This window comes from Sander lucioperca, chromosome 1 (genome assembly GCF_008315115.2).
Source record: "Sander lucioperca isolate FBNREF2018 chromosome 1, SLUC_FBN_1.2, whole genome shotgun sequence".
In the NCBI taxonomy this organism is placed as follows: Eukaryota; Metazoa; Chordata; class Actinopteri; order Perciformes; family Percidae; genus Sander; species Sander lucioperca.
The window spans coordinates 10,793,489-10,821,241 of NC_050173.1; the positions used below are offsets into that span (position 1 = coordinate 10,793,489).

The 27,753-nt window shown below is 40.8% G+C and overlaps 1 protein-coding gene across 4 annotated transcripts; it reads left to right on the forward strand.

Moving 5' to 3' along the window:
* Positions 1–282: 282 nt before the first annotated feature.
* On the forward strand, positions 283–27,725 carry rc3h2 (ring finger and CCCH-type domains 2). 4 transcript variants are annotated; one of them, XM_031277769.2, is made up of 20 exons: positions 283–794; positions 8,629–8,957; positions 9,035–9,152; positions 9,739–9,990; positions 10,678–10,853; positions 12,589–12,789; positions 13,001–13,133; positions 14,019–14,137; positions 15,072–15,184; positions 15,679–15,993; positions 16,378–16,580; positions 16,709–17,022; positions 17,108–17,254; positions 18,036–18,173; positions 19,389–19,553; positions 19,682–19,946; positions 21,848–21,932; positions 22,559–22,766; positions 22,994–23,157; positions 23,277–27,725. In XM_031277769.2, exons 2-20 carry the CDS (start codon positions 8,727–8,729, stop codon positions 23,422–23,424), a joined length of 3,495 nt encoding a protein of 1,164 aa, XP_031133629.1. In that variant the 5' UTR covers positions 283–794; positions 8,629–8,726; the 3' UTR covers positions 23,425–27,725. The 4 variants fall into 4 exon arrangements, with proteins under 4 accessions (XP_031133629.1, XP_035851723.1, XP_031133630.1 ...); XM_035995830.1 differs by having other exon boundaries at positions 284–794; positions 16,712–17,022; positions 23,277–23,485; XM_031277770.2 differs by having other exon boundaries at positions 285–794; positions 9,757–9,990; positions 23,277–23,485.
* Positions 27,726–27,753: the final 28 nt, after the last annotated feature.

Sequence of the window (27,753 nt, forward strand, 5' to 3'; positions counted from 1 at the left end):
GTTAAGAGCTAATTGAACACACGTAAATGGTTAGGTTTTGGGAGAGTAAACATTAGGCCATGGATAATGGGGAAGGCAAACAGAGTTCAGGTATGTTTTTTCTTCCGCTACTCCACTTCTCTAAACGCAGGGCTGCAATAAAGCGAGCAGGAACTGCGTGTGTTTGTATGAACTTCCTCTTGACAGGCGCACTTGTCGAAGCGCAGCCTCTGTCGGTCTGTTCCTTTAAAACCAGAGAGCCCACGCCTCGAAAAGCGGCTTGTTCCGGCTTTGCCCCTTTACATCTTTTTGTCCTTGCTCACTAGATTAAAATAGTGCCCTACGCCGCATCTCCGACAATTACGCACACGCATTTTTGTTGAACTGTCCGAGGCTGAACAAAACCGCGTCTCGGGCAGAGTAGGATGCATGATGCGTACGGTGCAGCAGCTCTTCGCCTGTGCAGCCCGGTGGTGAGTCTGAGACGCAGTTCAGGCACCATTACCGGCGGAGCGATACCACCATCTCCTCTCAGGCCCGGTTTGTTAAGCTGAGAGTGTGTGGCTCACTGTACCTGAGCGAATGTTTCCGTCATGTACAATCGAAAAGGGGGGCAGAGGATCACAACTAGACCAAGGGACCTGTCTTTAATGCTCTGAAATGCAGAGCCATATCGCCCTCGCATCAAGAATTATCTCCCTGGGCTGGCTGCTGCGGTTGTTTTGCAACTGATGAAGATTTTCATTTTTATTTTGATGCGCTTTTGTGGATGTCTTTGAATATGTTTATTCTGGTGCTCTGGTGTAGTGCGTGAGGTAAGTGACTTATCCAGAGGTGCGCGCTACTTTCTCATGCTCCTCAAATCGAGGTTTTGTTTCATGTGTGCAAAACCTTTGGCATTTTGATGTCAGATTAGGACTCTATTCTTGTTTATGTTTTCCTCCGCTGAAAACGAGGGATCATTTAGCAGCAACAGATTTCAGAAATCATATCATTAGACCTGGAACTATTCGGCTACCAGCTCATCATCAATTCCTGCAACTGGTGCTGATGGAATATTATAAGAAGGCCGGTTGTATTGGAATTGTGGGCCCATAGCTCATAGCCACAAATGCAAACCAGGGTTTTCTAGAAAGAGTTGCATCAGTCATTGCATGCTGTAAAGCAACATGAAATTGTAGATATGCTGCTGCGATGGTGGAGACTAGTTGATGTTACTCTTCCAGGCGTGATGATAGGCATTTGCACAGATGTGACATTTATGGAGGAACATCACTGTTGCTCTCAAAGGGACTCCTGAGCAGCAGCAGAGCAGTTTCCAAGTCCAGTTGTTGCATATTATTTAGCCTTTAGTCTGATGCAGCGCTGACATCATAAAGTTTAGGTATTGAGCAGCCTGTCATGTTGGAGGTTACTCAGTAACCTGCTGATTTGCAACAGTAACCTGATATTCTAGCAATATTATCCAAGGCTAAAAAACAAACTAAGATTTCATAACTCTTGGGTGCTTCTGTCACTGCAGACATCTCACAGGCATAATAGTACATAGGCTTATATTACATGTGCTCTATAATATAGCAGCTTATGAGCAGTATGGTTGCCCTGCCTACCATACATTCACTACCCCCACACACTGTGATGACAGGCCTCATGAATACATAATCACACAGACCCACATACCCCCACTGTACACTCAAAAACAAGTGAGCAGACATGAAACAACTGTAGTAATCCTGTGATAAATGAAATAAATAGATACACTATAATAGATACATTATAGAAAGAAGCATTCCAAATAAATATCACAGGAAAACTAGCTGCTCTGCCACCATTCTAGCCTTGTATTACAATTTATTTCTCAAAATGATGTTTAAATTAATACCAAAATATTGTGTGATTTTTTTTTTATTGCAGACTGCAAGTGCATTTTGTTACTTATACTGGAGTTTGTGTGCCTGTTGAATCTTTTTAGTGTGTTGCTTTCACTTTACAGTTGATTGGCGCTACCCCCTTAACTGCTGAAATGTGTGTGTGTGTGGGGGGGGGGGTATTTAATTAGCACATTTACAAAAGTGAATCATGAGAAATAAAAATTTTGAAATAACAAAAACAGACTAATTTAAACAGCGCGTATGAGCTGCACATATTTCTCAAAATAAGTAAATTGCAGTCGTGATTACAGCAGTACTGTCTGAAATTACAGAATGATACCTTTGCTTTGTGCTGATGTGCTTCTTTAATGACAGTAACTCAGTTGTTGAGGAGATTTTGTGAATTATCTGTATTTCAAAATGAAAACACCAATAATCTGGGTTTACTGCTCACACACACACACACACACACACACACACACACACACACACACACACACACACACACACACACACACCACATAGAATGTTCTAATTCAGGGGCCACGGTGACAGTGAGAAGGAGTCCTCATATTACTTCAGATTCCTTTCCCTTAGGTCCAACTCATGCTCTGTGGCGGTGTGTGTGAGATCATCCATCCATTTATTATTTCTTGTGTGGTTGTATGTGTGTGTGTGTGTGTGTGTGTGTGTGTGCACGCGCATGTATCAGAAAGGTTTTTGGATGATATGAGCATGACTGTTTGTCCGTCAGATGATGCATTGCTTGCTCAACCACACTGAGACAGCTCATCCCTTATTGCTGCTATTGATTGTTGTGGATCCATTAACTGGTCAAACGTCTAACTTTTAGATTCTTTATTTAAAATGTTTTCTTGCCTTTATTTGGTAATTGATAGTTAAAATTGGCAGGGAGAGAAAGAGGGGATGACATGCAACACAGATCCTAATGTCAGAATGTGTTTTAAACCACTAGGGCATGATGAGGCCCCAAACGCATAGCTGTCAGAGCTAATACATGATGCCAATTTGTCAAACACATCATAACAGCTTAGTAAGTTTCCCATTTTGTATTTCAATCAGAAGAGACAAGTCAATGAAGTAAAGATGAATATTTATTATAACAGATATGTGATATTTCTTGGCAGAAAGTCTTTGGCGCTTAGAGTCTACAGTGAGATTTGTAACGCAGTGACGTCTGCCCTGGAGTCCAGACACTGGTGGTGGTGGTGGTGGCTGATTATTCTGTTGTCTAGGCTGAGGGAGCTGATGGAGCTAAAGAATCTGAAAAGACTGGCGGTGATTGGGAGGTGGAGGGGCATATTGCCATTTGAATGATTTGCACTGAAATGACATCTGACAACAACTGAGAGGAGAACAGATTTAAATGGTGTAACAGCCGTAAACATTCCGCGTTCAGCAGCATGAATGTACTAAAGGCAGAAAGAGAGAGAGTCATATTTAAAGGAGGCAGCAGCAGGATGATAGGCTTACAATGTAGGTGTGTCGCTGAGCTATTGGATAGATGAGATCAGCTGATGTGACCAGCTGAGGAGAGCAGGACAGGACAGAAAGGAAAAATTAGTGAGCATGTATGTGTGTGAGGATTAAATTTAGATGCGTGAAAAATAAAGAAGCATGCAAAAGTATAGTCTTCCTGACTGAATATATGCTTATGCTTCTTATGTATACTATACTTACTTATGCTTCTCATGCTATAGCTTCATAAACTGATTATTGTTTGGCTTAAAATTGCTCTGCCTTCCGCATAACACAGAACCTATTAGTCACCTTCTCTATACACAGGTTAATGTGGTGCTTCTGTCCCTGACGTGTCTCTCTACAGATACTGGGGTACGATAGAGGTAACTGTGCCAGCTCACTCCACTGGGCTTACAGAAATACTCAAACTGGAGTTGCACAATGAGTGACAGTTAAATGTCATTATGACACAGCAGCACAATCAGAAATCAATGCAACATACACACGCATGTTAAGTGTGACAACCCCATACACATAGTCACATCAATCCATCATTACTACCTATAGCCTCAGGAAGGAACTTGTTTTGGTGGAACATGTGTACGTACAAAAGTTGTTTTAGTCGTGCGAGAGAAAACTCAGATTGGACAGATAGTCTAGCTAGCTGTCTCAATTTACCCTGCAGAGATCTGAGGAGCAGTTAACCATAGTCCTCATAAATCCACCAGAGTTTAAAATCCCAACACAAAGAAAGCGGAAGGAAACGGCGAAAAGACACGTATCCGGCGGAATTTCCTGCGGCACTGGAGCAATCCTGAAAGTGGAACGTCGAGGATATAGACTACTACATGCCTAACCTTTGCGCTTACTTCAACCATAACCTAACCCTGCATTAGGGTGTGTACTACTTAGATGAGCATCCCATTGGCTGACTGCTATATTCTGCTTCCTTGTACTCTCCCTTTCAGTTGTGTTGCTGTTTTCAGAGTCCCTATTTCTGTGGGAGACAGCCATGACAAGTAGGGGTGGGGGAAAAATCGATACAGCATAGTATTGCAATATTTTTCATGGCAATTCTGCATCGATACACGGACGCCAAGTATCCATCTTTTATTATATACTGTAAATTGCACATGATCATTTTATTTTTTTGGTACTAGAATAATGAAAATCAATTGCTTTTTCGATCCACTGGTGGTAATCACAAATTAATAACAAAATGGAAGTGAGATGAACAGAAACATTTATCTTTTTAGATAAAACAAATTATAACTCAACTTCAACATAATTTGAAGTTGGAAAAAGGTAATAAATTGCAATATATCACAGAATGTCGCTATTGTTTAAAATTGCAATAATATCGTATTGTGACATAAGTATTGTGATAATATCGTATCACGGAGCCTCTAGTGATTCCCACCCCTAATTGCAAGGACTCAAACTCACAAATATGTCATGCTAATGAAAACTGTGCTATCGCTGCACAATAGCCATGTGAAAGATGTTTACCCCCGGGCGTGATATTTTGCAGACACTGTAGTGCTCTTAGCCTGTGACAGCATGAGTCTACCTGATTTATTTCTACCTGACTTTTTGCTGGCATTGTGAGAACATCAACCTTTACCTTTAGTTATAATCTCCATGATCTCCGTTTTGTTCTCTTTGGAGACGGAGCTAACGTCAGTCAGTTGACTGACGTTAGCTCCGTCTGCCCTGTCTGGCGGACCAACCACTCCTGGGTGATGGAAAATGTGTCACTTACTGTGTCGACAAAAAAAACTGTGCATATAAGGGCTTTCATCAGTAGGCCATAGGCTCAGTCACCATTAATTGTGTTACCTCATTTGGCGCTAAATAGTGACTTAAGCCTAAACCTAAGTCCAAATACCCCTGAAAAGTGAGGATGTGCCAAATATCGTCCTATTGTGAAAATGTTCTTACCTCAATGTTCTGAAAATCACTCTATTGAGACAATCTCTCTCTTTCTGTCTCACTCTGTCTTTATGAGACATGCCAAAGGAAACTCCAGATGCCCTCCCCCACACAGAGGGGGCCAAGTGAGGACTTACTGTCCTGAGCCAGATGATAGCTCGCCAACTGTTGGCTGTAAAGACATAATGTACTTCTCATCCTCCGCTCAGTAGAGTGGGTGGCTCAACTGGCCACTGCTTAAGTCTACGAAGCCTTCCTTCAACAATTTAAGGATATTTTGAATATACTGCATCTTTCTTGATGCCTGGGTGTGTTGAAAATGGCACATCCTCAAGTTTTCCTACACTAAAAACCACGCAACCTGAATTGCAGGCATGAAAGAATAAAAACAGAGCTCATAGGTCTATTTCCTCATCAGTCAGGGAGAGGAGCCTGAAGAGGAAGTTGAGGTCTCCTGTCACAAGAACAGACTTATTCATGACTGTGGGGGCTTTTTGTGTGTGGCATGCTTGCATAGGCCTACATACACGAGTAATGGTCCTTTCATGCAAGTAATGGAAGTCTTGTGTGCATCATGATGAACTCCCATGCTGTGAGCTACTTATGCATATCATTAATCTAATTGTGGTGAGACAATACACAGACTTGAATCTAGCCATGTGTGCAGGAATAATTTCTGCACAAACTCAGTCCAGTCCAGTCCTCGGTGTGTATTCTGCCAGGGACTCTCTGTAAAAAACAGGATGGAGCAGTTGCTCAGAGCAGGAACAGGTGGCTGTCAACGTGACTACAGCCAGTGAATCACGGTGAACAGTTGCCCCCAGAGTTTGCACCACTCGCTAATCTGCGCACACACAGAGGAAGAGAGTTTTATCCGGGCTCACGCGCCAAGATAAAACTTCCCATCTTCATCGTCTCCAAACTTCGCCTGAACCCCTTTCCTCAATCGATTATTCCCTCAATCTTACTCAGACGGTGGTTCGGTAGTTTGTGGGCTACAATAGCCATAATCGGTGTTATATTTGGGCTCCTCGCGGAAGGAAATATGACGCTCGAGGACAGAGCGGAGCTGTCTACGCGGCCAGGGGGTCACCGCGTGCTGTGGGCAGTTTGGAAGGTGCGTAAAACTGGCATTATAACTGGCTACATATTATGATTTAAATCACATTAAAATGCATGTTGTTGTGAAGTCCTGAGTGTATGTGTATACTTTTTCCATTAGACTGCTAGCATGCATGTTCATATATTTTAAGATATGTGCTCTATTTGTTATAAAAGGTTGTTTTTTCCAGATGTTGGAGGGGATTTTGTGCACATGTTGATATATGGCTGCACAGGCTCTCAGAATCACACACACATACACGCACACTGTTTGCAGAATACGTTCAAAACTGGTAGTCAATTTTTTTTATACTATAACTGTGTGTGTGTGTGTGTGTGTGTGTGTGTGTATGTGTTATTTCACTGTATCTCTAAACCCATTTGAACAGATTTTTTTATTATGGCGCCTGTTCTGTGAGGGCACCAGCTGTCATTTTGGTGAGCAGTTTGAACAGATGCAACAGACTCTAAAAGCAACAGGTGTTGGCTGTCTGCATGCTGTGTGTAAAACACTTTGCATAATGGACTCAGAAGGATTTTTTTTGTGTGTGTGTATTTTATGTAAGGTTTTCCTTTTGGTTAATTGGCTGATGCATTAAATAGCATACAGGAGGTCATGAAAAAAGTATAAAAATATCGTATTGTACAGCGCTGTATGTAAGATTTATATGAAAGAATAATGTAAGAATAATATGAAATATTTTCAAAAACGTACAAAGTGGAACATTTGAGTAAATGTGACAAGAAATGAGAAAGTTCACAATCTTAGTAAAGCATGAAGGGAGCCGATTTAGATCTTATAATCTTAACTTCTCCCACATATCTGTCTGTGCATTTGTTCATTCAGTGGATCCTTTGTCGTACCCATTACTTTTTTCCCACTTCACTTCGCTTATTAGCATCTTCTTCTTCCATATGGATGTTTACGTTTTGATGTTACTCTAAATAAGCTCTAAAAAGTAGTGTTGTGTATCTTTATTTCAGCTTGTCTGTCTCACTGTGTGGCATTGTGCCCAGGTGGATACAGTCTTGCAAACTGTGCTCACCAAAATAAAAAAAAACTGAATGAGAGCTTTAGTTGTAAAAGATGTTTGGGAACATTTGACATAAACAAAAACTTTGGCCTACAATTGTCTCCACCACTATTCTTGAATTTAAATCTTAATCTATTACTTTATGCATTCTAGAAAAGAAAACAACTCTCAAATATTTGGTTTACTGTAATTTAAATAAGTGTTATAAAATACATTTTGTTTTTCTACGAACTTTTGTTGTTATTGTGATCTTTTATGATGTTTAACTAGTGTCCCATCCAAGTTGGTAATGAGATGAGAGAAATATAGACCTGGACTTAATATTGTACAAATTGTGTTCACAGCAAGGCCTTTTAATGTAATATGTGTTGAGACTTGGCAATTCATTATTTTAGGACAGGGAGAGAGCGCTTTTATTGCCTACATCAGATTAAATAAATGTATGACTTTTATGGCGAGAGAGGCTGAAGATTGCCTGTGTACTTAGCTCAATGCTTATTGCACTTGAGTAATGATGTGTATGCTACTCCTTTATTAGCTGGACACCATTTCATTGTCTTATAGCTTTTACAAAGTTCTTACCACTTACTGTCTGCATATATTTGTATAAATTGTATATATTTTCTAATGTAGATCCTATAGTTTTTGTCTACTTGATAATGCATCATAGCAAAAGTATTGTTGATATTTAAAGATATGGTAGCAGGCGACAAATCTTTTATGGCAAGCAGCTGAATATAAATACGAACAGAGTGCACATGCACATAATGAATTCTAATGGGCCCTATAACCAAATCATAACAATGGAAGTTGTAATTGTGGAGGTTTACGCATTCTGTGTTTCACATTCTTTTATTTTCTTCCCATTATTTAAATTTGATATGTTTTTTTTGCAAATTCCAGAGTGTAATGCTTTTCTTTTGTAGTGTAGCTATAATTGAAGTTATGTTATTGTAATGACAAGCACACTGTGATGATTCTTAATGTGTTGAGTCAAGCCATGTGGTGGATTATCTAAAGTGCTTTATTATGACATGAAACATTATGAAACAATTTGTCGATTAATGTAGTAAACTGTCAGAATCAGCTTTCAAAATTTGAACAAGCGTTTTTATTATTAACAAATCGGTTATATACATATTAGTCAAGCTCTACATTTTTACAGTAATGTGTCAAAATGTGTCTTTACAAAATCACTGCTACATAACTTTATGTCCTATTCCTCACAGTCATCGTCGGCACTGGCGAGCAGGAGCTGTTGTCGGGACTCGTTGACATGCATTCCCCCTGAGCTCAGCGACGCCTCCCTCGGTGGTGTGGTGTCAGGATGCCAGTGCAGGCGGCCCAGTGGACAGAGTTCCTGTCCTGTCCCATCTGCTACAATGAGTTTGACAGCAGCGGCCACCAGCCCATCAGCCTGGGCTGCTCCCACACGGTGTGTAAGACCTGCCTACACAAACTGCACCGCAAGGCCTGCCCCTTTGATCAGACGCCAATCAGCACCGATATCGACCTGCTGCCAGTCAACTGTGCCCTGCTGCAGCTGGTTGGTGCTCAGGTGAGTCGAGAGGAAAGAATTGTCAAAACATTCTTTGGGTGTATGCGTCTTGTGTGTGCTCATGACGTGTGTCTCAGGTCCCAGATGTGCAGCCGGTGAGCCTGAGCAGTGCAGCAGAAGTTGAGAACTACGAGGTGTCCAAGGTGTGCGTGGAAGAGCTGGCTCTCTACCTAAAACCTATCAGCGGAGCAAAAGGTTTGTTTGTGTGTGTGAGCAGTTATGTATGCCTGTTTTTGTGTTTTAAATGGTACACTTTAGAGTTTCAGACTTGTGGACATCTGTGAAAGAGAATGAAACCCTTCATACTGAATGTGCGTGGGCTACAGTTAAGCTGCCTGTGCAACTTGGCTTTCATGTTTCTCACACTTCTCATGACGCCTGAAAGCTGTATTTGTATGGCACTGAGAGAATGTTCAGCTCTCTGTGTAACCAGACAAGAAAGATTTACTTCACTGAAATTGACCAGTTGTTTCCAGTTGTTCGATCAGACAATTCTGGGTGACGGTGCTGTGGTAGCATTAATTATTTTTGGCGAATTCGATCATTTGGGCAATTAACACTTCGTCATTCTCTGGTTCCCTAAGAAACATAAACCACTGGTGGGAGATTAGATGCATGATGAACATTATCCATTCCATGAAGAGGCTTTAAATCCACATACAGAGCTGGTTGTAACAGATTTTAACTAAGAGTTCATTTAAGACTAAATCCATTAAAAAAATGACTCATAACTAAAGTAAATGTTATAATTGTGTTGAAGTTCCACATTGTTTTACCACAGAGCTGTCACCATTTGCAGGTGTGGCAAATCTGAGTCCGAGCGTGCTCAGCCGGCCAATGCAGAGGAAGCTGGTGACCTTGGTGAACTGCCAGCTGGTGGAGGAGGAGGGCCGTGTGCGGGCAGTGCGGGCAGGCCGGTCGCTGGGGGAACGAACCGTAACCGAGCTCATCCTGCAACACCAGAACCCCCAGCAGCTCTCTGCCAACCTCTGGGCAGCAGTGAGGGCGCGGGGCTGCCAGTTCCTGGGACCTGGTGGGTGTGAATGACATACAGCATACACCTTTCAGTGATACGAACATCTTGCTCCAAGACATAGATGTGTGAGGCAAGGCAATACATGTGATTAGTAAGACATTTGAATGTAACAAATTCATTTTTAGGCAGATTACACATGTGTCTAAAGGTGATGTATGCTGTTGTGAACTTTTTGAGGCACTATAATTTAAAAGATGTCACTTGATGCTGACTTTTGTAGCCTGTAAAATGTACAGGTAAGAGCTGTGTGACAGGTTTGAGAACAACAAAGTGTCATCTTGCTTTTATTTCTTTCTTGTATAGAGAACCTTTAAATACAAAGAATATAATTCACACTAGTATTACAGCATTGTTAATTTCCATATAGCTTGATTTGGATATTTCTGCTGTAATGATTTCATGTAATTTGGTTGCATTTTAAATTGCCTGTTTACAGTAGATTGCCTCATCAAACTGACTGCTGGTGCTGGTACCCAGTGTCCTGTGATGATTACTCATAGGGCAGATTCTGACTGGGAAAGTGTTTTTCTTCATGATAACAGAATTAGTTTCTGAGGACACCTGGTTCTAAGATGGTTGTTTGATTGATATGTTGGATTAAAATATGTATTGTGTTCTCACCTCCTCCCACCATTCTCACCTCTCCCTGCCATCTGCTGTATCCCTACATCTCTTCCTCAACAGCTATGCAAGAAGATGCTCTGAAGCTAGTTTTACTGGCTCTGGAGGACGGCTCAGCTTTATCCAGGAAGGTGTTGGTATTGTTTGTAGTCCAAAAACTTGAGGCTCGGTTCCCCCAGGCCTCCAAAACCAGCATAGGGCACGTGGTGCAGCTTCTCTACAGGGCTTCCTGCTTCAAGGTACGTGCAACATGAATGAGCATACATACATAGAAACACATCAAACACATACAAATGTGCACATGCACCGACATGTGAGCAAGCTGCACTGTTAAAGTCTTCATGAAAAAAAGAAGCTAACCACAGCTCTTTGCAATGTAATCTACATCAAACTGAACAAAAGAACCTCAGTTTGCTGCTCTCCCAAGAACCCAAGCCATAATAAATGACCTGATTAAAAGAAGGGTATTTAAATAGATCCTCATTTACCACCACATATCCCTTTACTGCAGAGATAGTGCTTCAAATGAATACCCTTTTTATGTCAACAGTTTTCCAAAACTTTTATTCTTGTCAGTTTACATGTAATAGTTTCCATTTAATAAACTCAAAATTAGTCAAAGTGTCTGAGTGAGTTTCGAAAAAAAAACCCTTATAAAATGTGGATAGAGCTCTTAACATGACCCTGTCTGACATTAAAGTATTATACATATACTGTGTACAGTATGTGTTGCCCATACTGATATCACATATTGCATAAAAGTCATATCTGTAACGAGGACATAAGCATCTGTGGATATATTTTCTATGCATGCGTGTCTGTATTTCTGTGCCTGTTATCTGATTACAGACATTGCTGGTAGGGCAGAAATGCCAGCTATCTGCTACTGATGTAACAGCAGTCTATATTTGCTCTTGTTGCCCCGCCTTGCAGGACAGAGACAGACAGCTCAGAGATGCAGAGAAAGATAGTGCATGAATACAGAGAGAAAACAGACAGAGGATGGACAGCAGCAAGAGCTCCAATAATGATGAAATCTGTTATTCTGTTGGGTTGTGATTTTGACTGTTGAACAGATTTGTAAGTGATACAGCAGCTGGTTGTGTGTGTTGGTGTCTTATGATGATTGCTCATAGGGCAGATTCTGAGCAGGGGGGAATCCCTTTGTCTGATCTGAATTTGAGTTTGTGAGTCTGAAGACACCACATACGAACAATCTGACTGGTCGGTAAATTTGGTTACATTTATTTGGAAAATTGCAAGGATGACTCTTAGCCTCCCATACCAAAATACTGTTTTATTTTAAAGGACTAAGTCACCTCAAAATGAATATTTCATTATACCATTAGTTACTCCAGTGTCACTGGTTAACGCTGTAATGTAATACACACTGAGGGCAAAATGCAACAAGTTCTGCACCCTATTCATTTTTTAAAAGTACATTATAAGTAGATACTCTCAGATAACAAATCAGATTTTCTGCCCAAATAAAAAAATACTTTCTTGAATACAATTAAAAAAAAAAAAATCTAACTTCGGGCACCTGGATAGCTCAGTTGGTAGAGCGAGCGCCCATATGTAGAGGTTTACTCCTCGACACAGTGGTCCCTGGTTCGACTCCGACCTGGGACCCTTTGCTGCATGTCATTCCCCCTCTCTCTCCCCTTTCATGTCTTCAGCTGTCCTGTCAAATAAAGGCCTAAAAATGCCCAAAACATGATCTAACTTTTCTGGCCAAAATGTTTCAATTTTTGTTTAAAAAAATTGTCGTGTATGGTACAAGAAGGAGTGAAGTTTCATTTTGGGGTGAAGTGAAAGATTCTTTTATCTGGTTCTGAATCTGTATCAAGGACAAAGGTCTTACAAAAGATAATAATCTGTCCATACCCTCCTTCTCTTCCTCGTCTTTCTTCACACTCTCCTGTCTCTCAATTCCCCCTCTTCCTTATTCTCTCTCCGTCCATCGTCTGTCAGGTGACTAAGCGTGATGAAGACTCCTCACTGATGCAGCTGAAAGAAGAGTTTCGAACGTACGAGGCTCTCCGGAGAGAACATGACGCACAGATCGTCCACATCGCCATGGAGGCGGGCCTACGAATTTCACCTGAGCAGTGGTCTTCTCTGCTGTACGGAGATCTGGTCCACAAGTCACATATGCAGTCCATTATTGACAAGGTGCCAGTATGATTCATATGCCAATTAGGCTGTCATTCCACTTGCCATATAAGTTTCAGCATTCATTATTAATGAACTCAATTTGGAAATTTCACAGGGTGGGTATAACAAGCCTCTAGAGAACGAAGTCACGGGACAAATACATTCGTCTTTTCTTTATTTATTTTTTGAAAACTCCCTCTCCGTTTCTATCTTTTTCTTCTATCTTCAGTTGCAGTCTCCAGAGTCGTTTGCAAAGAGCGTTCAGGAGCTGACAATTGTTTTGCAGAGGACGGGAGACCCAGCCAACCTCACCAGCCTTAGACCACACCTAGAGCTACTAGCCAACATAGACCACAACCCAGGTAATTCTGTTTGTTTAACTGTATTCATCTGAATGCATGCGAATGATTCTGAATGATTCACACTTCTCAGAATAAAAGGGCTTGTTCTGTTACACAAAGAACAGTTGAAAAGTGAAGAAAATGGGCATGCACACTCACATACCAATGCAAAATGCAATTAACAAGCAAAAAAGAGAAGATTAAATATACAGATTAATTTTGTGTGTTTATTTAAAAAAAAAAAAGACATGCAGGGTGTTCGAGTTTAAACTATTATGGCATTCAGAAATGTATTCTGAATTGTAGTTTCTTGGTTAAACTTAATTATTATATTATCATGAAACAACTATTGGATAGATTGCCATGTTGCCCTTTTCATGTAGCCCCTCTGGTAAAATGTGTCCAGTAGGCTACTTTGTATTATGAGCAAATACCTGCAAAACTACATTTTGATCAGCCTCAGCTGTACTTTGTGTTAAGCGCTATTTAGCAAACATTAGCATGCTAACATGCTAAACTAAGATGGTGAACATGGTAAACCACAACCTAAACATAGGCATGTTATAGCATTGTCATTGTGAGCACCATGTTAGCATGCTAATGTTAGAGTTTAGCTCAAAGCACTGCAGTGTTTTAACCTTTATTCATACGGGGGGCACCATCATATACATACTCTTCTTTTGCTGTCCTTTTTAGTTAGCATACTGTATAATGGATATAATGACAAAAGTGTGTGTACCCTGTACGTCAGCTAGAGAGTTTGCTCTGATTTTAATGGTATCAGGATGTCTAATCTCAATTTATGTCAGATACATGTACAATTCTGTCTAGGTCTAAGCCTTTATGAGACCCTGTACAGTGATAAGAATCTCTTCTTAACAGACTCTGTTATTGATCTGTGTGCAGATGCCCCGGCACCATCATGGGAGGAGCTGGAAAGTGTGATGCTGGCTGTGAAGTTGGTGGTTCATGGACTAGTGGAATTCATACAGAACTTCAGCAAGAAGAGCCACGATGCTCCCCAGGTACACTGATAGGACGAGATTGTAACAGTTATGTTATTTAAAATAGACAACAGAACAATGCAAGAAATGTGAGGAGCTGAAGGAAATGTGGGAGATCATAAACATAATATTTGCCCAGTAGAAAAGTAAAGGGGATAAGTACTACTAACTCACTACATATCTTCAAGAACTCACTATTATCCCAATTAATATTACTTCTCAAATCATCATGTTGCTGTCTTTAATGGTATTGTCAGATAATGCAGCTACAAAGACTGAAACTGGTCACTAACAGTACATACAGTATAGTGGAGTGAACAGTGGCTGAAGCTCTCCTGTGTGTCAGTATCAGCTCTTGTCAAACAATAAACAGAGAATGAAGTTTAAAACAAACATTAAATACAAGAAGTCCAGACATAGATAATTGCAAGCTATATATGAGTAGGCCTACATTCAGAATATATATAGTTTACTTTTTGTTTTTTGGCTTTTTTAATACAGCCACAATACAAACACTGTGTACCACAAAGGTGATTATATCAAATATATTTTTTTATTTTTATGGTGTTCTGTCCACACCTGTCTGTGGAGTTTGACGTGTGACATCATTCATTTGTGCCAGCACAGTGTCTTTGACATTTGTTTGACGTCCATCTTGAAATTTTGAGACTTTTCCCTTTCAACATCTACAGTAATGAGTTGTAACAGTCTGCAAAAAAACACTGCATCACCATGGATATAGTTAATTAGGGGTTAAGAGTAAACATTAACTAACACCTTGACATGAACTTTACACTTATAAGTTATTATTTAGTATCACCCGTGTTTTATGATAACTATCACAACTTACAACTTCAGACTAAGAGTCATAAGTTAATCTTAGTCATTTATCGAAGACTTGCATGCATTAGTTTTATTTTACAGTTAATGTGCACTGTATCTGTGCATTTTGCAGCCTCAGGCCAACAGCAAGTACAAGACCAGCATGTGCCGAGACCTTCGTCAGCAGGGAGGCTGTCCCAGAGGAACCAACTGTACATTTGCACACACACAGGATGAACTGGAGAAGTGAGTGCATACTCACATACACTCCGAAAGACTCACTGTATTCAAGATAGAAAAATTTGCATTTATAGTTAGATCAACAAAAAAAAAAATGTTTGACACAACTATGGTAGTTATTCTGTGTTTTATAACTGCAAAATGACACTCTATTAACTAAATTATCTGTATATGAGGAGAATCTTAAATTGAGTGAAATGAGACAAATATCTAGATTACATTAAGGGTTTGTAGCCCAAGATTCACTTACTCTGCCCTATAAAAAAGGCCTGTAGAGTTTGTCTTCTCTCCGCTCTCCTCTGTTTCTACACAGCCTTCCCCAATTTCCCTTTTTAATTAGATTTTATTTATCTAATCATAAATGTATTTACAAGATGATTTACATGAGGTCCTGTGGGAATATGCAATCACAACATGTTTATTAAGATGTTCTCCTTTGAGCAAAACATAACCCTTCCCCATTGTGCTGAATTTTGCGTTGTCCCTTATTCTCTTTACAGATTTAGACTGAGAAACAAGAAGAGCAGCAGCGTAGGCCGCACATTCCCATTAGCACCTGGGGTTATGGGTAAAACCTTCACCATGGAGGGCAGCATCCACTCAGATGTGTCTGCAGGCATGGGGCAGGGGCTCAAAGGCACAGGGGAGAACACAGACTCCCTGACAGAGGGAATGCCCGGCCTGACTCACCCCCAACTGATCTCCAGAGGGGCTGACATGATGGAGGAAATGAATAGAGCGGTGCCAAATGGATCCAATGATGCTAAAGGGTCCAACGGGCTAACTACCAGAAATTCATCAGGGTCCACTGAACAGTAAGACTATTCATCGACTTATTCTCTGATGCTTGTACATCTTCTCTTGTTGGCTTTTAACCCCATGACCAGCCGAATATTACTTCCAGTTTAGCATTACTGTTGATGTCGAGTCAGATCACAATAAGTTATTAAGCAATAGAAAAATAAACAAAATATAAATGATTATTTTTGTGTCAGAACATGTGGTTTTCTTTTATTTGCATTTCAATGAATCTAGTCAAATACACATTTACAAGTCACCTGATATGTGGATGTGCACACATTGGATATTTTGCATATGATTTTGGCAGAGAAGTGATGTGGGGACGGTCTGACCTTAGGTATGTCCAACTCATTCATGTGTTCATCCATTTCTCTTTATGTTGTCATTCTGTCCATCAGGAAGCCCATCTCACCTCCCAGGACTCCAGTCAGCCACTCCTCAGCATCGTCTCCCTTGACAACAGTTGGGCGGGGTGATGGTGGCACTCTTATGCCCAAACATGGTCAGTTCATGCTGCGTGCACCACATCCTTCTCAGGCGTCAGAGCTATACTATCAGGAGCCCCACTCTGCATACGAGTCACCCCATTATCAACCAACCTGTGAGTCCATTTTTAAATAAAAGCTTAAAAAAAACCTTGATTGTTGTCTTGGGAAAGTGCAAATTAATCTTCTCTTCTCTTCTCTTCTCTTCTCTTCTCTTCTCTTCTCTCCTCCTCCTCCACTCCAGCAGGTTCCTACTACCAATCTACTCTTCATCCTCCTCACAAACCCTGCATGGCTCGCTTTCTTCGATCCACCAACGTCCCAGAATCCTCTCTGCCACCCTCGATTGGCCCTCCATCATCTTCCTACCCCAGTGACCCTCAAGCGCCACACCCACCTTCCTCCTCTTCTTCGGTGTACCCGCCACACCCGCCTAGAGATCGGATGGGATCTACTGCCTTCCATCACCACCCGGGGCAGCCTCAGTATGGGCCTCTGGCTCCTGCTCATGGTGTTTATGCTCCCCTCTATGACAGCAGGAGAGTATGGAGGCCTCAGGTGAGCCTTCTGATAATTATCATATTGCTGTTAATTTGATCATTCTGTAACTTACACTGGTAATGATGATTTTTATCATTAACAGCTGTACCACAGAGAGGATGCCAGGAGTAACTCACTCCCTCCAGAGGTGCTGCATTCCTCTGTCTACCAGCCTCCACTCAGGGAGAGATTCAACTCTCTAGACAGCAACTACTGCTCCGGAGCTGAACACCGCACAGGGCTACACAGGGTAGGTCAAATAACGCAACGTCTTGGCCGTGGGGAATACTCACTTCAGACACATAGTCGTTCAAAACCTGTACCAACTGGCTGTTAATTAGCTACAGCTTCTCCCACTTGTTTGAGTGATGTTTATTGCAACGTTCGTAGCAGTGCAAGCACAGCATCTATTTCAAGAGCGTAAAAACTGTGCATTTTAATTAAGTGGCCATACTATAAGAGACATAATCCACTCTGAGCCGTGCAATAATTAAAAAATAATGCTCTCTGCCAAAGATCTGTTTTAATGAATGTTGGTTTATCTTACATTTTAAAGATTTATTGCTGCATTCTCAGCAACATTTCCTTTCCTTCGGTTTCTCTTTTTACACCCACATATCATCTCACCTCTACCTTCCCTGCCAGCCACAGAGATGCAGTATGTAGCTTCAACCTCCTCTGTAGTTCTCCCACTTCTCACCCAAATATGTTTCTGCCTCCCCCACTCTGTTCTCTCCTTTTCACATCATCATATAGCATTACCAGTATGACTACTGTATGCTGTATGCTGTACCAGTATGCTGTCTGGCCACAATACCTGTGATAGAGCTCATTAATACAAGACACAGTCTTGCACAACAAATGACTACAATATATACATATATATATATATATATATATATATATATATATATATATATATCAATATTATATTAATTATCTGTTCATTATATATATCAATATTATATTAATTATCTGATAATTATATTAATTATCTGTTCATTCTGTCTTGTCCAACGCTACGTTGTCAGGATTATGGCCGTGTTCCTCTCGGCTACGAGGATCTGTTCAGAAGGAAGCAGGAACAGTGGGCTCATCATCACCACCATCACAACGCCAACAGGCCCTCCCAGTCCTCCCCCATCTTCACCATCGATTTTGGAACTGAGGTAGAAGATAGATAAGAGAGACAACATATGTACGCACATGAACACACAAAGCGTTTTAAGCATGACAATTACAAATATAAATGCCACCATGACCAGTTTGGTAATAGTGTCACTGCAGACACCTGAAACTGAGAGTGATAAAATGTGTATTTTACTATTTTTAAAATATGTAGGATTTAATTCTAATCCTGAAAGCTTCCACCTCAGCTGTCCCCCATTGCTATTTAAGGGGGAGATAGTTGCTTAGCAACTGTGGAGGGAGACATCACAGCAATGCACAATTGTGGTGTATGTGCATGTGTGGGTGGGTGTGTATGTGAGCGAGAGAAAAAGAGAAAGTGAGAGGAGAGACTTTAACAAGCAGTGACTCAGGCTTTTAGCAGAGTAAAGCTTTGTTTAACAGCACGTCAGATATGTGTTCGTGAAGACGTCCGCTTTAGAAATGAGCACAGATTGAAGAAACCACACAGACTTTTTAAGTGTTTATGCACTGATCTCAATTGCAATTTTGATGCCTCTGCATAACAAGCATAAGCAAACAAGACCGTTGGTGAAAAATACTGGCTATTTTTATTTTATTTTGTTATGATATCCAGGGCTCGCCACGGGGATGGCAGCAAAGTGGTAGCAAGTCAGCACTGGCAGTGAGAGCATAAACTCAAATTAGTCGGCATCTAAGGCTGGTATGAGGTGTATGAGCCCTTTTTAAAGGCCCTGTATTGCAAAAAGTGGGATCACCATGTCTGTTTTGATGGTAAAGCAGGTCGAGGTGCCATATAAATACTGTAAAAGTATCAAAATGCTCAAACCACAGAGAAATACACACAGCCCGTATTCAGAAACTGGACCTTTAAATGAGCCGTCAGGACCTCCGTTTCGGGAGGGGGGCGTAAAGAGACAGGTGCTAAAACGGAGCGTACAGACAGGATAAATACAGACAGCATGAGAAAGAAATGTGTTTTTTGAACAATAAAGCATGTAAACTTGTTCTAGTAGAAACCCAAAATACAAGTAGGAACGTGAAAATTAGCATGATATGCGACCTTACTTACACCTTCAGTTTAATATTCCTTTCTCATGTGACATTGACAACCATACAGACTCACATTCAAACCTCTGGGCAATTTAGAGCAAAAATGATCCTATCGTGCCCCATCTATTGAGCAAACAGCAGTGTGTCTCACCATCATTTTTAAATGTCTCTCTCTCTTTCAGCGTGTGGAGGGCAGTGGAGGCCAGTGTGTGGGGTGCAGGTTCAGAGGCGAGGAAAGTTTAGCGCACTACTCTCCGTGGTCCTGTGGTACCATCGGCCCCTGCCTCGGCTCCTTTGAGCCTGAAACGCTCGCACACACCTCGGCTCACTCCTGCTCAGAACACTCGGTGAGACTCTTTTCACACCCAGAAGTAGGCACAGACATACATCTGAAGACAAATTCCATTTTTCATTTCAGTATCTCTGCGGCAGTGTATGGATGTGTTTAAAAAGCATCCATGTTTTTCTCATGCAGGAGTCGGACAGTAATGAAGCTGGAGGTGGTGTCGGAGGTGGAGGCGGTGGCAGTAGTAGTGGTGTCGGGAAGCGATGGCTGCAATCCTTGGATCACTACCGGCGCTTGAAAGACGAGGATCCGATCATTCCCTTTAGTGAGGGGCCCATTATCTCCAAGTGGGGTGCCATATCCAGGGCATCTCGCACGGGCTACCACACCACCGAACCTATCCAAGCCACGGCCTGCCAGGGCAGCGCCAACACCACACCCATCAACTTCAAAGGTTAGGAGGGATAAAAGCCCTTTATTATTCATATGTCACCATGATGATGTTTTTTATTTGGATTTATTTATTAGGGCCCGAGCGCCGACAGTGGGGAAGGCCCTATTGAAACTGAAGGAATTATTATTCTTCCGGCAAATGAATCGCCTTTTTGAGGGGTTAACATACTCAAAAACTCACCAAAATTGGCGGTCGCATCAAGCCTGGTGAAAATTTACGTATTTTAAGGGTTTCGGGAATAGGCGCACAAAAATGGCTTGCTGGTGCCCCTACAAAATAAAAAGAAACTGAGCCCCTGCAGTACGTTTAACGTAGACTAACGAAACGTGGTACACATATGTAGCATGTCAAGACGCACGAAAAAGCTCTAAGCGCTTAACACAACAGGAAGTCCGCCATTTTAAATTGAAAGTTCAAAATTTGTGCGATTTTCGCCATTTCCACATGTCGTACTTTAACGAACTCCTCCTAGAGATTTCATCCGATCAACTTCAAATTTGGTCTGTACCATCTTAAGACGTTAAAGATGAAAAGTTATTAAAAGAAAAACTTTTCGTCATAGGGCATGGCCGTGGTGGGGCGGCCATTTTGTGCGTTTTGCCATCGAAACAGGAAGTGGGTGTAACTCAAGTGTACATTGTTCAGTTTGGCCGAAACGTTTCATGATTCATGAGTCCAACCCTGACGACATCTACAGGCCGATATTGGCTCAAAGTCATAGCGCCCCCTAGTGGCAACAGGAAGTAGGTCCAAAACTATAGTTGCTAAACTTTAATGAAGTACTCGGAGAGATTTCATCCGATCAACTTCAAATTCAGTCTGTGTCATCTAAAGACCTTAACGATGAAAAGTTATTAAAAGCAAAACTTTTCGTCCAACGGTGTGGGCCCCCCCCCCCCGCTGGCAACAGGATATCAGCCTTATATGACAAACATCATCCAATTTACATGAAACTCATAATGTGTGGTCTACATGTGATACTGAGTTGGCCCCTATACTTTTACCACGCCCATGTACTCAGGCCACGCCCCTGTTTATGGCTTTTGAATTGTTTAAGGTAGAGTCTTGTATGAGGTATCATTGAACTCAGCAGAGAGTTCCCTTTTCATTGGTGATGATTTCTAGTGTCTGAGTGCCGCGCAAATGCACGGTCGCAAGGAGCGGCGTCCGCCAGTAACCCCAACGCGCAAGGAGGTGCGAGGGCCCATACAACGCTGCTTTCAGCTTTAATTGTATTTAAAGTTATAGTGCATAGTTTCTGTCGCCCTCATAAGGAATTCTAAGTAATGACAACAACCCTGTTGGCACATCCACATGACCCACCCCTCCTCCACGCAGTTGCTAGTAGCGTTTATCTCGTTAAATCAAGGACAACACAGACGTTAAAAAAATCATGATGTACTCTTCAGAAGAGGTAATTATCTTGTAATTTTTATGTCCTCTTTGTCTCCAAAGCAGAGGCTGCTGTTGTCCTTTCTCAGCTGTGATGTAAAACACATCACTTGAGCTTCTGCGCGCGAATGTCGCCGGACAACACCATTTTGTAAACATAGCCATACTGAGAGAAATACAGAGATCATTTTCTGGAGTTGATAGGCTTAATTAGCTTTGTATCAACTCATTTGTCAATTGCTTGAATGTAACGGACGTTCATTAATATTAAACAGTCGCGCACTATAGCTTTAATCTGTTTTTGTCTTGTTTATTTTCAAGTCAAATATCTCATCCTGTTACTATAATGCAGCTGGTTTACTATTAACTGTCCTATATCTGTAAAGCCCTTTGCAAACTGTGTTAATTATACAGATGCATAAAATGTGACACATATGTTTTTTATATTATTATAAGGTAAATGTTGCTTTGATGTCTCCATTGTTTACATTTTTATTTATTTGTTTTAGATTACAACCACCACTTAGATCACAGTGACTACAGGTGGAGCTCCAGAGGATCAGACTCTTCCAGCCACTCCAGTTTCCTAGAAAGGTACAACACGTTCACACGCACTTCAGTTTTTTTTCTTAAATTCTTGCATCTTATTTTCCTTTGTTGAACTATGGGGAAAAACACAAACTCCACATGGAAAGAACGGAGAACTTGAACAGGAAACCATTCAAATCTTAAAGTTCACAACATGCTACAGAAAATTATGTGAGCATGATTAAGGCAATTTCCCAGTATTGGTTAGACTTCTATCTGCTACCCCCCTGGGCACACATGGAAGTTCACTCCTTATTGTTCATAAATATTTGCTCTCACTCATCCTCTCTCAACCCCCTCTCTTATCTCATTGTGCTACAGTTGTTTCCTCTCTGTGGTTAGACTAAAAATAGTGCTGCTAGCTGGTTGGTTAAAAACCCACTGGGCAGCCAAGAAACACTTATGTCTCTTATGAACAAAATATTTTCCAATTCACTCACATGCGATTTTAATAATTTTTTTCACTCAGTGCTCTATTGTGTCCAATTACCAGGCCATTAACACACAATGTATTTTATTTTACCTTCATTATTCCTACGATATTGATACCAAGAAATTGGTAAATTAAAACAATTTTAATGTGCTAAACTTGAAAAAAGGGGAACAATTCTCTGTATCTGTATGTGTTTTAGTGAGCAGCTTTGTGCATCAGAACTTCACTGCTGTCGAACCTCAATAAGCAGTGGAGAGAAAATCGTGTCTGATCTGCAAGTTTGTCAGACCGCCTACAACCGGGATCGTGGCCAGGCCGAGAGCGAACCGGACCCAGATCGAGACATTGAGCTCGAACTGTGCGCTCTTGACTTGGAGGATTCAGACCCCCAGGACATCAAGTCTCCGGTTGGTATGATGATGAAATCACACCAGAGTGATGGCGCATATACAGTTAAAACACATGTTGAACAAAAACACATTATTTCTGAAGGGATATTTTGAAGCTAAAAGTTGAATTTGCCCGACTTCAGTCTAAACATTTTGAGTGAAAGATTTCTATATTACGGTAGTGTGAATAACAATATTAACATATTCAAATTTAACTATTCCTCTTTATCATCTTTGCCTCTCAGGAGTCTTTAGACCTGGCTACCCCACAGTCTCAGGATGCTTCCCATCTCCGCCCACCACCATGCTCTTCTCCCCTCCTCTCTTCTCCTGTGGAGGAGCAGCCCCAAACAGAGGGTTCTTCGACAGAAAAGATGGATGCTCACTTGCTTAAAAAGATGGCCTTCAGGTGAATTACCATGGTAACCGGTGTTTCACAGGATCACCCTCCCTCAGTCGACTTTGACTTGACTTTTATTTCCCTCTTTCATTCCATTCTTCCTTCCTTGCTCTCTTTTTGTTTTCCAGGAAGTCTCTGTCTCCTGGAGGGTTAGTCTCAGGAGGTCTGGGCGTCGGCAAGCTTGTGCTGCGGACTGGACCTCCTCGACTGGGGGACACTTCCACCCGGGCTTGTCCTAAAATGCCCGGGACAGAGATGCTACTCAATGGAAGCTAAAGGAATACAAAGTCAGACAATGACCTGTGGCAAGCTAGAGCTGAGCCCACAACCAGATCCTGGTTAAAGGGAATACCATTTCATTTTAGCCTTTATATATGTCAATCAGATGCCTAAATAAAATTTGACAGCTATGAGTCAACAGTCTGTGCTGCGCCACGTTGTAAGGGGCAAGGGAAAACATGTTGTCCTGCCTCCTGAGTGGATATTTTCACCAATGTACAGCTCCACAGAGAATTTAGTGACATATTACTGTTTATGCCCAGTAAGGCACCTGTCCAGTTTGCCCTTACAGTAAATGCTGGACTTGCGTCCATGTTTGCAGTTTCAATCCCCGGTCACATTTAAAAGAAAGGCTGGATATCTTACACCATCTACACCACATGATTGCTCATTTTACATGACATCATCTGGTTAGCATTCAACATGGCTGACACACTTAGGTTCGATAGGCCTTTTTTCACTTCATTTCACATGATCCATCACACAGCAAAAACCTATACAGTAGGTGCCACTCTTCTATGTTAATATTTCCTTTATTTATTCTTCATGTTTTATATAGTGTGAATTGACAGCAGGGACTGAGATTCAAACATTTCCTACCAAATTTTGCCTTGCTCCCAGGACTGAGGTTTGGTATCTGTGAGACAACCTCAAGTCATTTGCTACAGTAAATCATCATTTATTTTAATAAAGTTATAAATACCATTTACTGTATGTAATTGCTCTCTTGCTTTTGTCTGTTTCCTCCAAGACAGGCACTGGTTTAGAGACGCTTCGCTATCAAAAGGTACATTAAACAAAACAGTGATTATTTATCACTTTTTGTAAACTTATGAATATCTGACACTTATTTTTCAAGTTGTGCAATCTCTTTACATGTCAAGGCATTTGTTTCTGTAAGCTGCCATACATGGTAATGCCCTCATCCAGCTCAGTGCTCCTGATTTAGTGTATAGCCTTTGTTGTATTGCTGCATAACACATTTTTTATAAGTATTCCCTGAAAAATCAAGAGATAGACGTAATAATACCGAGAATAAACAATGGGCAGGGCACTCCAACCGGTAGAAAACAGAGGTCTTGAGTATGCTGATACTCAAATAAGCTCTATCTTTTATGAGTCATATGTTGACTGAATTTCCTCGACTATCATGAGATCACAGAACACAATGACACAGTCATAAACTGAATTTGTTAATGATCATTGAAATCAGTGCAAGACAAATAATCACTGGATGTCAGAAGGGATGACAACAAAACAAAGATATGTATACACATGTTTCAGTCCATACCATACTACCTTTATTAAAGGTGACTTGTACTGCATAACTAAAGAATACCAATTACCAAGTGCGGGACAGAAATAGTATTTCCAGGTGTAAATGGAGCTAATTTAGTAGATTTCTATATGAGCCACATCAATCAATCTTGAAAACTATTGTTTCATCTTTGTGTGCCTGTAGCATTTATCTCACTGCTCTCTTTCTCTCACACACACATACGCGCAAACACACACACACACACACACACACACACACATACAAACAGTACATGTGTGCTGTCATTCACATACAGTCGACACAAACATGCAAGACAGTGGCCTTTCTCTCCTTGGTGTTATACAGACCTAAATATTGGGCTCTACAATGACTTTTGTCCATGCCCACTGACAGATTCCTGTCATGTTTCAGAGGTGTTATCTTTCATGTGATCTCAGAAACTGGAAATCCCAGTTTTGTAAGCTAATTTTCTGTGCTTTCCAGTCCGGTCACCTTTATGTACAATGTACAGTAAACAATATTCATGCATGATGTTTCAAGCTGAAGCCTAGAAAAGTGAGGGACACCACTTCTTGTGTTTCGTCACGCTGTATCTTTGTTTAACTTTTTTTTGGTTTCTTTTATTTGATGCATTGCTAACTTCTGTGAAGTTGTTTGTCGGGGTATTTTGTATCAGGATCTTCGTTATTCTTGTTTTGTTTGCTATATTATACATCACAGTAAATTGATCGTCTTGTCTAATGTTTTCCCTGTTTTCCGGCCATCAGATGTGATGTCATCAGTACGCTGTCTAGTTCACTGTAATTTTGTGCAGTGTTGGGGATTTCCATACAGCCCGGCCTTGCCTCACTCCCTTTTATACAGTAGATATGAGGCATCTTGCCATGTGTGGCTCTTAATGACTTTAATAAATAGCGTGAAAACATTAACCCATTTTACAGGATTTAAAGTCATGAGTTTGTTTACACCCTATTCTAAATCTTATTAGATTTGTGTAGAATGAGAAGAGGAGGGCTGACTAATATTTTATTCTTTCCAGCTTCCTCTTTCATTTCCTCTCACCTAAATTACTGTACCTTTTCAAAAATATTCCTTTCAGATTATATATCAAATCTAATTTTAGAGGATGGCAGAATGGCTGTACGTCTGAGGATTACTTTATTAACCCGAATGAACAATGAAATAGTGGACTGGTAACCTTTTTGGGGTTTCTCTCTTATCTTCCACCCAACATATGCTGGGAGAAGCAGGGAGACAAAGTGAAGAATTGGACTGAACAATTCAGTGTAATACTCTTTTGAAAACTGAATTTCTGAGATGAAAAGGCAAGAGCTGGCACAGGGATTTTGCTGCTCCAAGTCATGAAATTAGCTCAGCTACCTACTGTCGCTCTACATCTGTTTACAACTTCACCTTGGAAGTCATGTAATGTTAAGTGCCATGTTGTGTACAGTACAGTACAACCAATTCCTGCAATTTTCCTACAGCTTTTCATATTATTCAACTGTAAACTATTTGAGGAGGGAAAGGCTCAGTCATGTTGAGGAGTGAGATACTTCTCGTGTAGTTCTGCTTTGTTCCATTAGAGGAGGCTAGATCTGTCTGAATTGCTCAGGGAAGACTTAAGTTGCTCAGCTACTTCGGCTTTTTCTATATTCATCACTTAAATATTCTGTGGAAGTATTTGCCTGGATTTTACTTGCTGATAACTGACCCTTTCACCCAAACTATACATTTGTCAGAGATTATATTGTTTGCCAGTGTTTACTTTTGCCTCTCAATATCAATATTGGCTTTGCTATTCCTGTTCCCATTGGAAAGGGCTGGGCGCTACTGGATGTAAAAACAGTATTGTGAGTATTGAACTAACGTCAAAGTGATTCTCCTTGTTTCCTTTAAAGTGTCTATGGAGCACTGCTGTAGTGGCTAATTGCACTGCACTAATTCCCACCCCGTCACTGCCAGCAGGTGCACTCTGCCACCCCACCACCACCCCATCCTCCCTGCATCCTGCGTCATGCATGCGATATAGTCCCTCTTGTGATGGCGGAGGAGTATTGATGATTCTGTAGTTGTGATACAACACACCCAGCGCTGTAAGAGTTCTGCACATGCCCACTGTGTGGCCACGTCAAGTGCTGAAGTTTGCTTGCAGCATTTTACTTGTTTGCTCATGAAAATTAATTCTGGTTTGATAGAGATTATATTATTATTATTATGACTATTATTGTTATTACCACATTTGGGTTGTTGTGGTATTTTTCCTTCTTGGTATATTTCGGTAAGTCAGCTTCTTTGTTTTGAATTTGAGAATTTGCTGACATTTTTTATTAGACAAGAAAGTGTCTCATTATTCTATATTATATGGAAAAAAAAGCCTGTTTGTTGATTGTGAAACATATGATGATGATGATGTTTTCTGACTATTCATGTCTGTATTAGACATTTTATTTGCGAATCTATTGTTCGATTGAAATGTAAATGAACTATTAAGAGATGGTACACATCCGTCATTGTATACAGTCTGGCACCATCATTAGATGGATTTATAGTATAGACGCTCATTTATACAACCTGTGATAATCAGATATATTTAAATGTTTAAATCATTGGGGCAGCTGTGTAATGTTTCAGAATGAGGAAAATAAACTCCTTAAGAGACAGCATATCGAAAATGTCCCCATAATGAATAATACTGTTACGTATTCCATTTATTTCCATGGAAATATCACATTGTGAAAGGTTTCCCTTTTACTGATTGTATGGAAATGCAGGACTGGAGTAAGTCAAACCTAAGATGATAATGATTTATGTGCTATTCCTGATTGATGAAACGGTTTCAGTATTGTTAGACTGACTGACTCTTCTGTGCATTTTCTAGCTAATTCATCTGTATTACACTGACTGACTTACAGACAGCTTGGCCGAGCAGCTTACTGCTTCTGTGTTGCACTGAGAGATGGAATTATGAAAAAGGCACACGGAATTGCATGCCACAATAAACCAAAAACAAATTATGTTTCTTTGTGATTCCTGTCATCATTTGT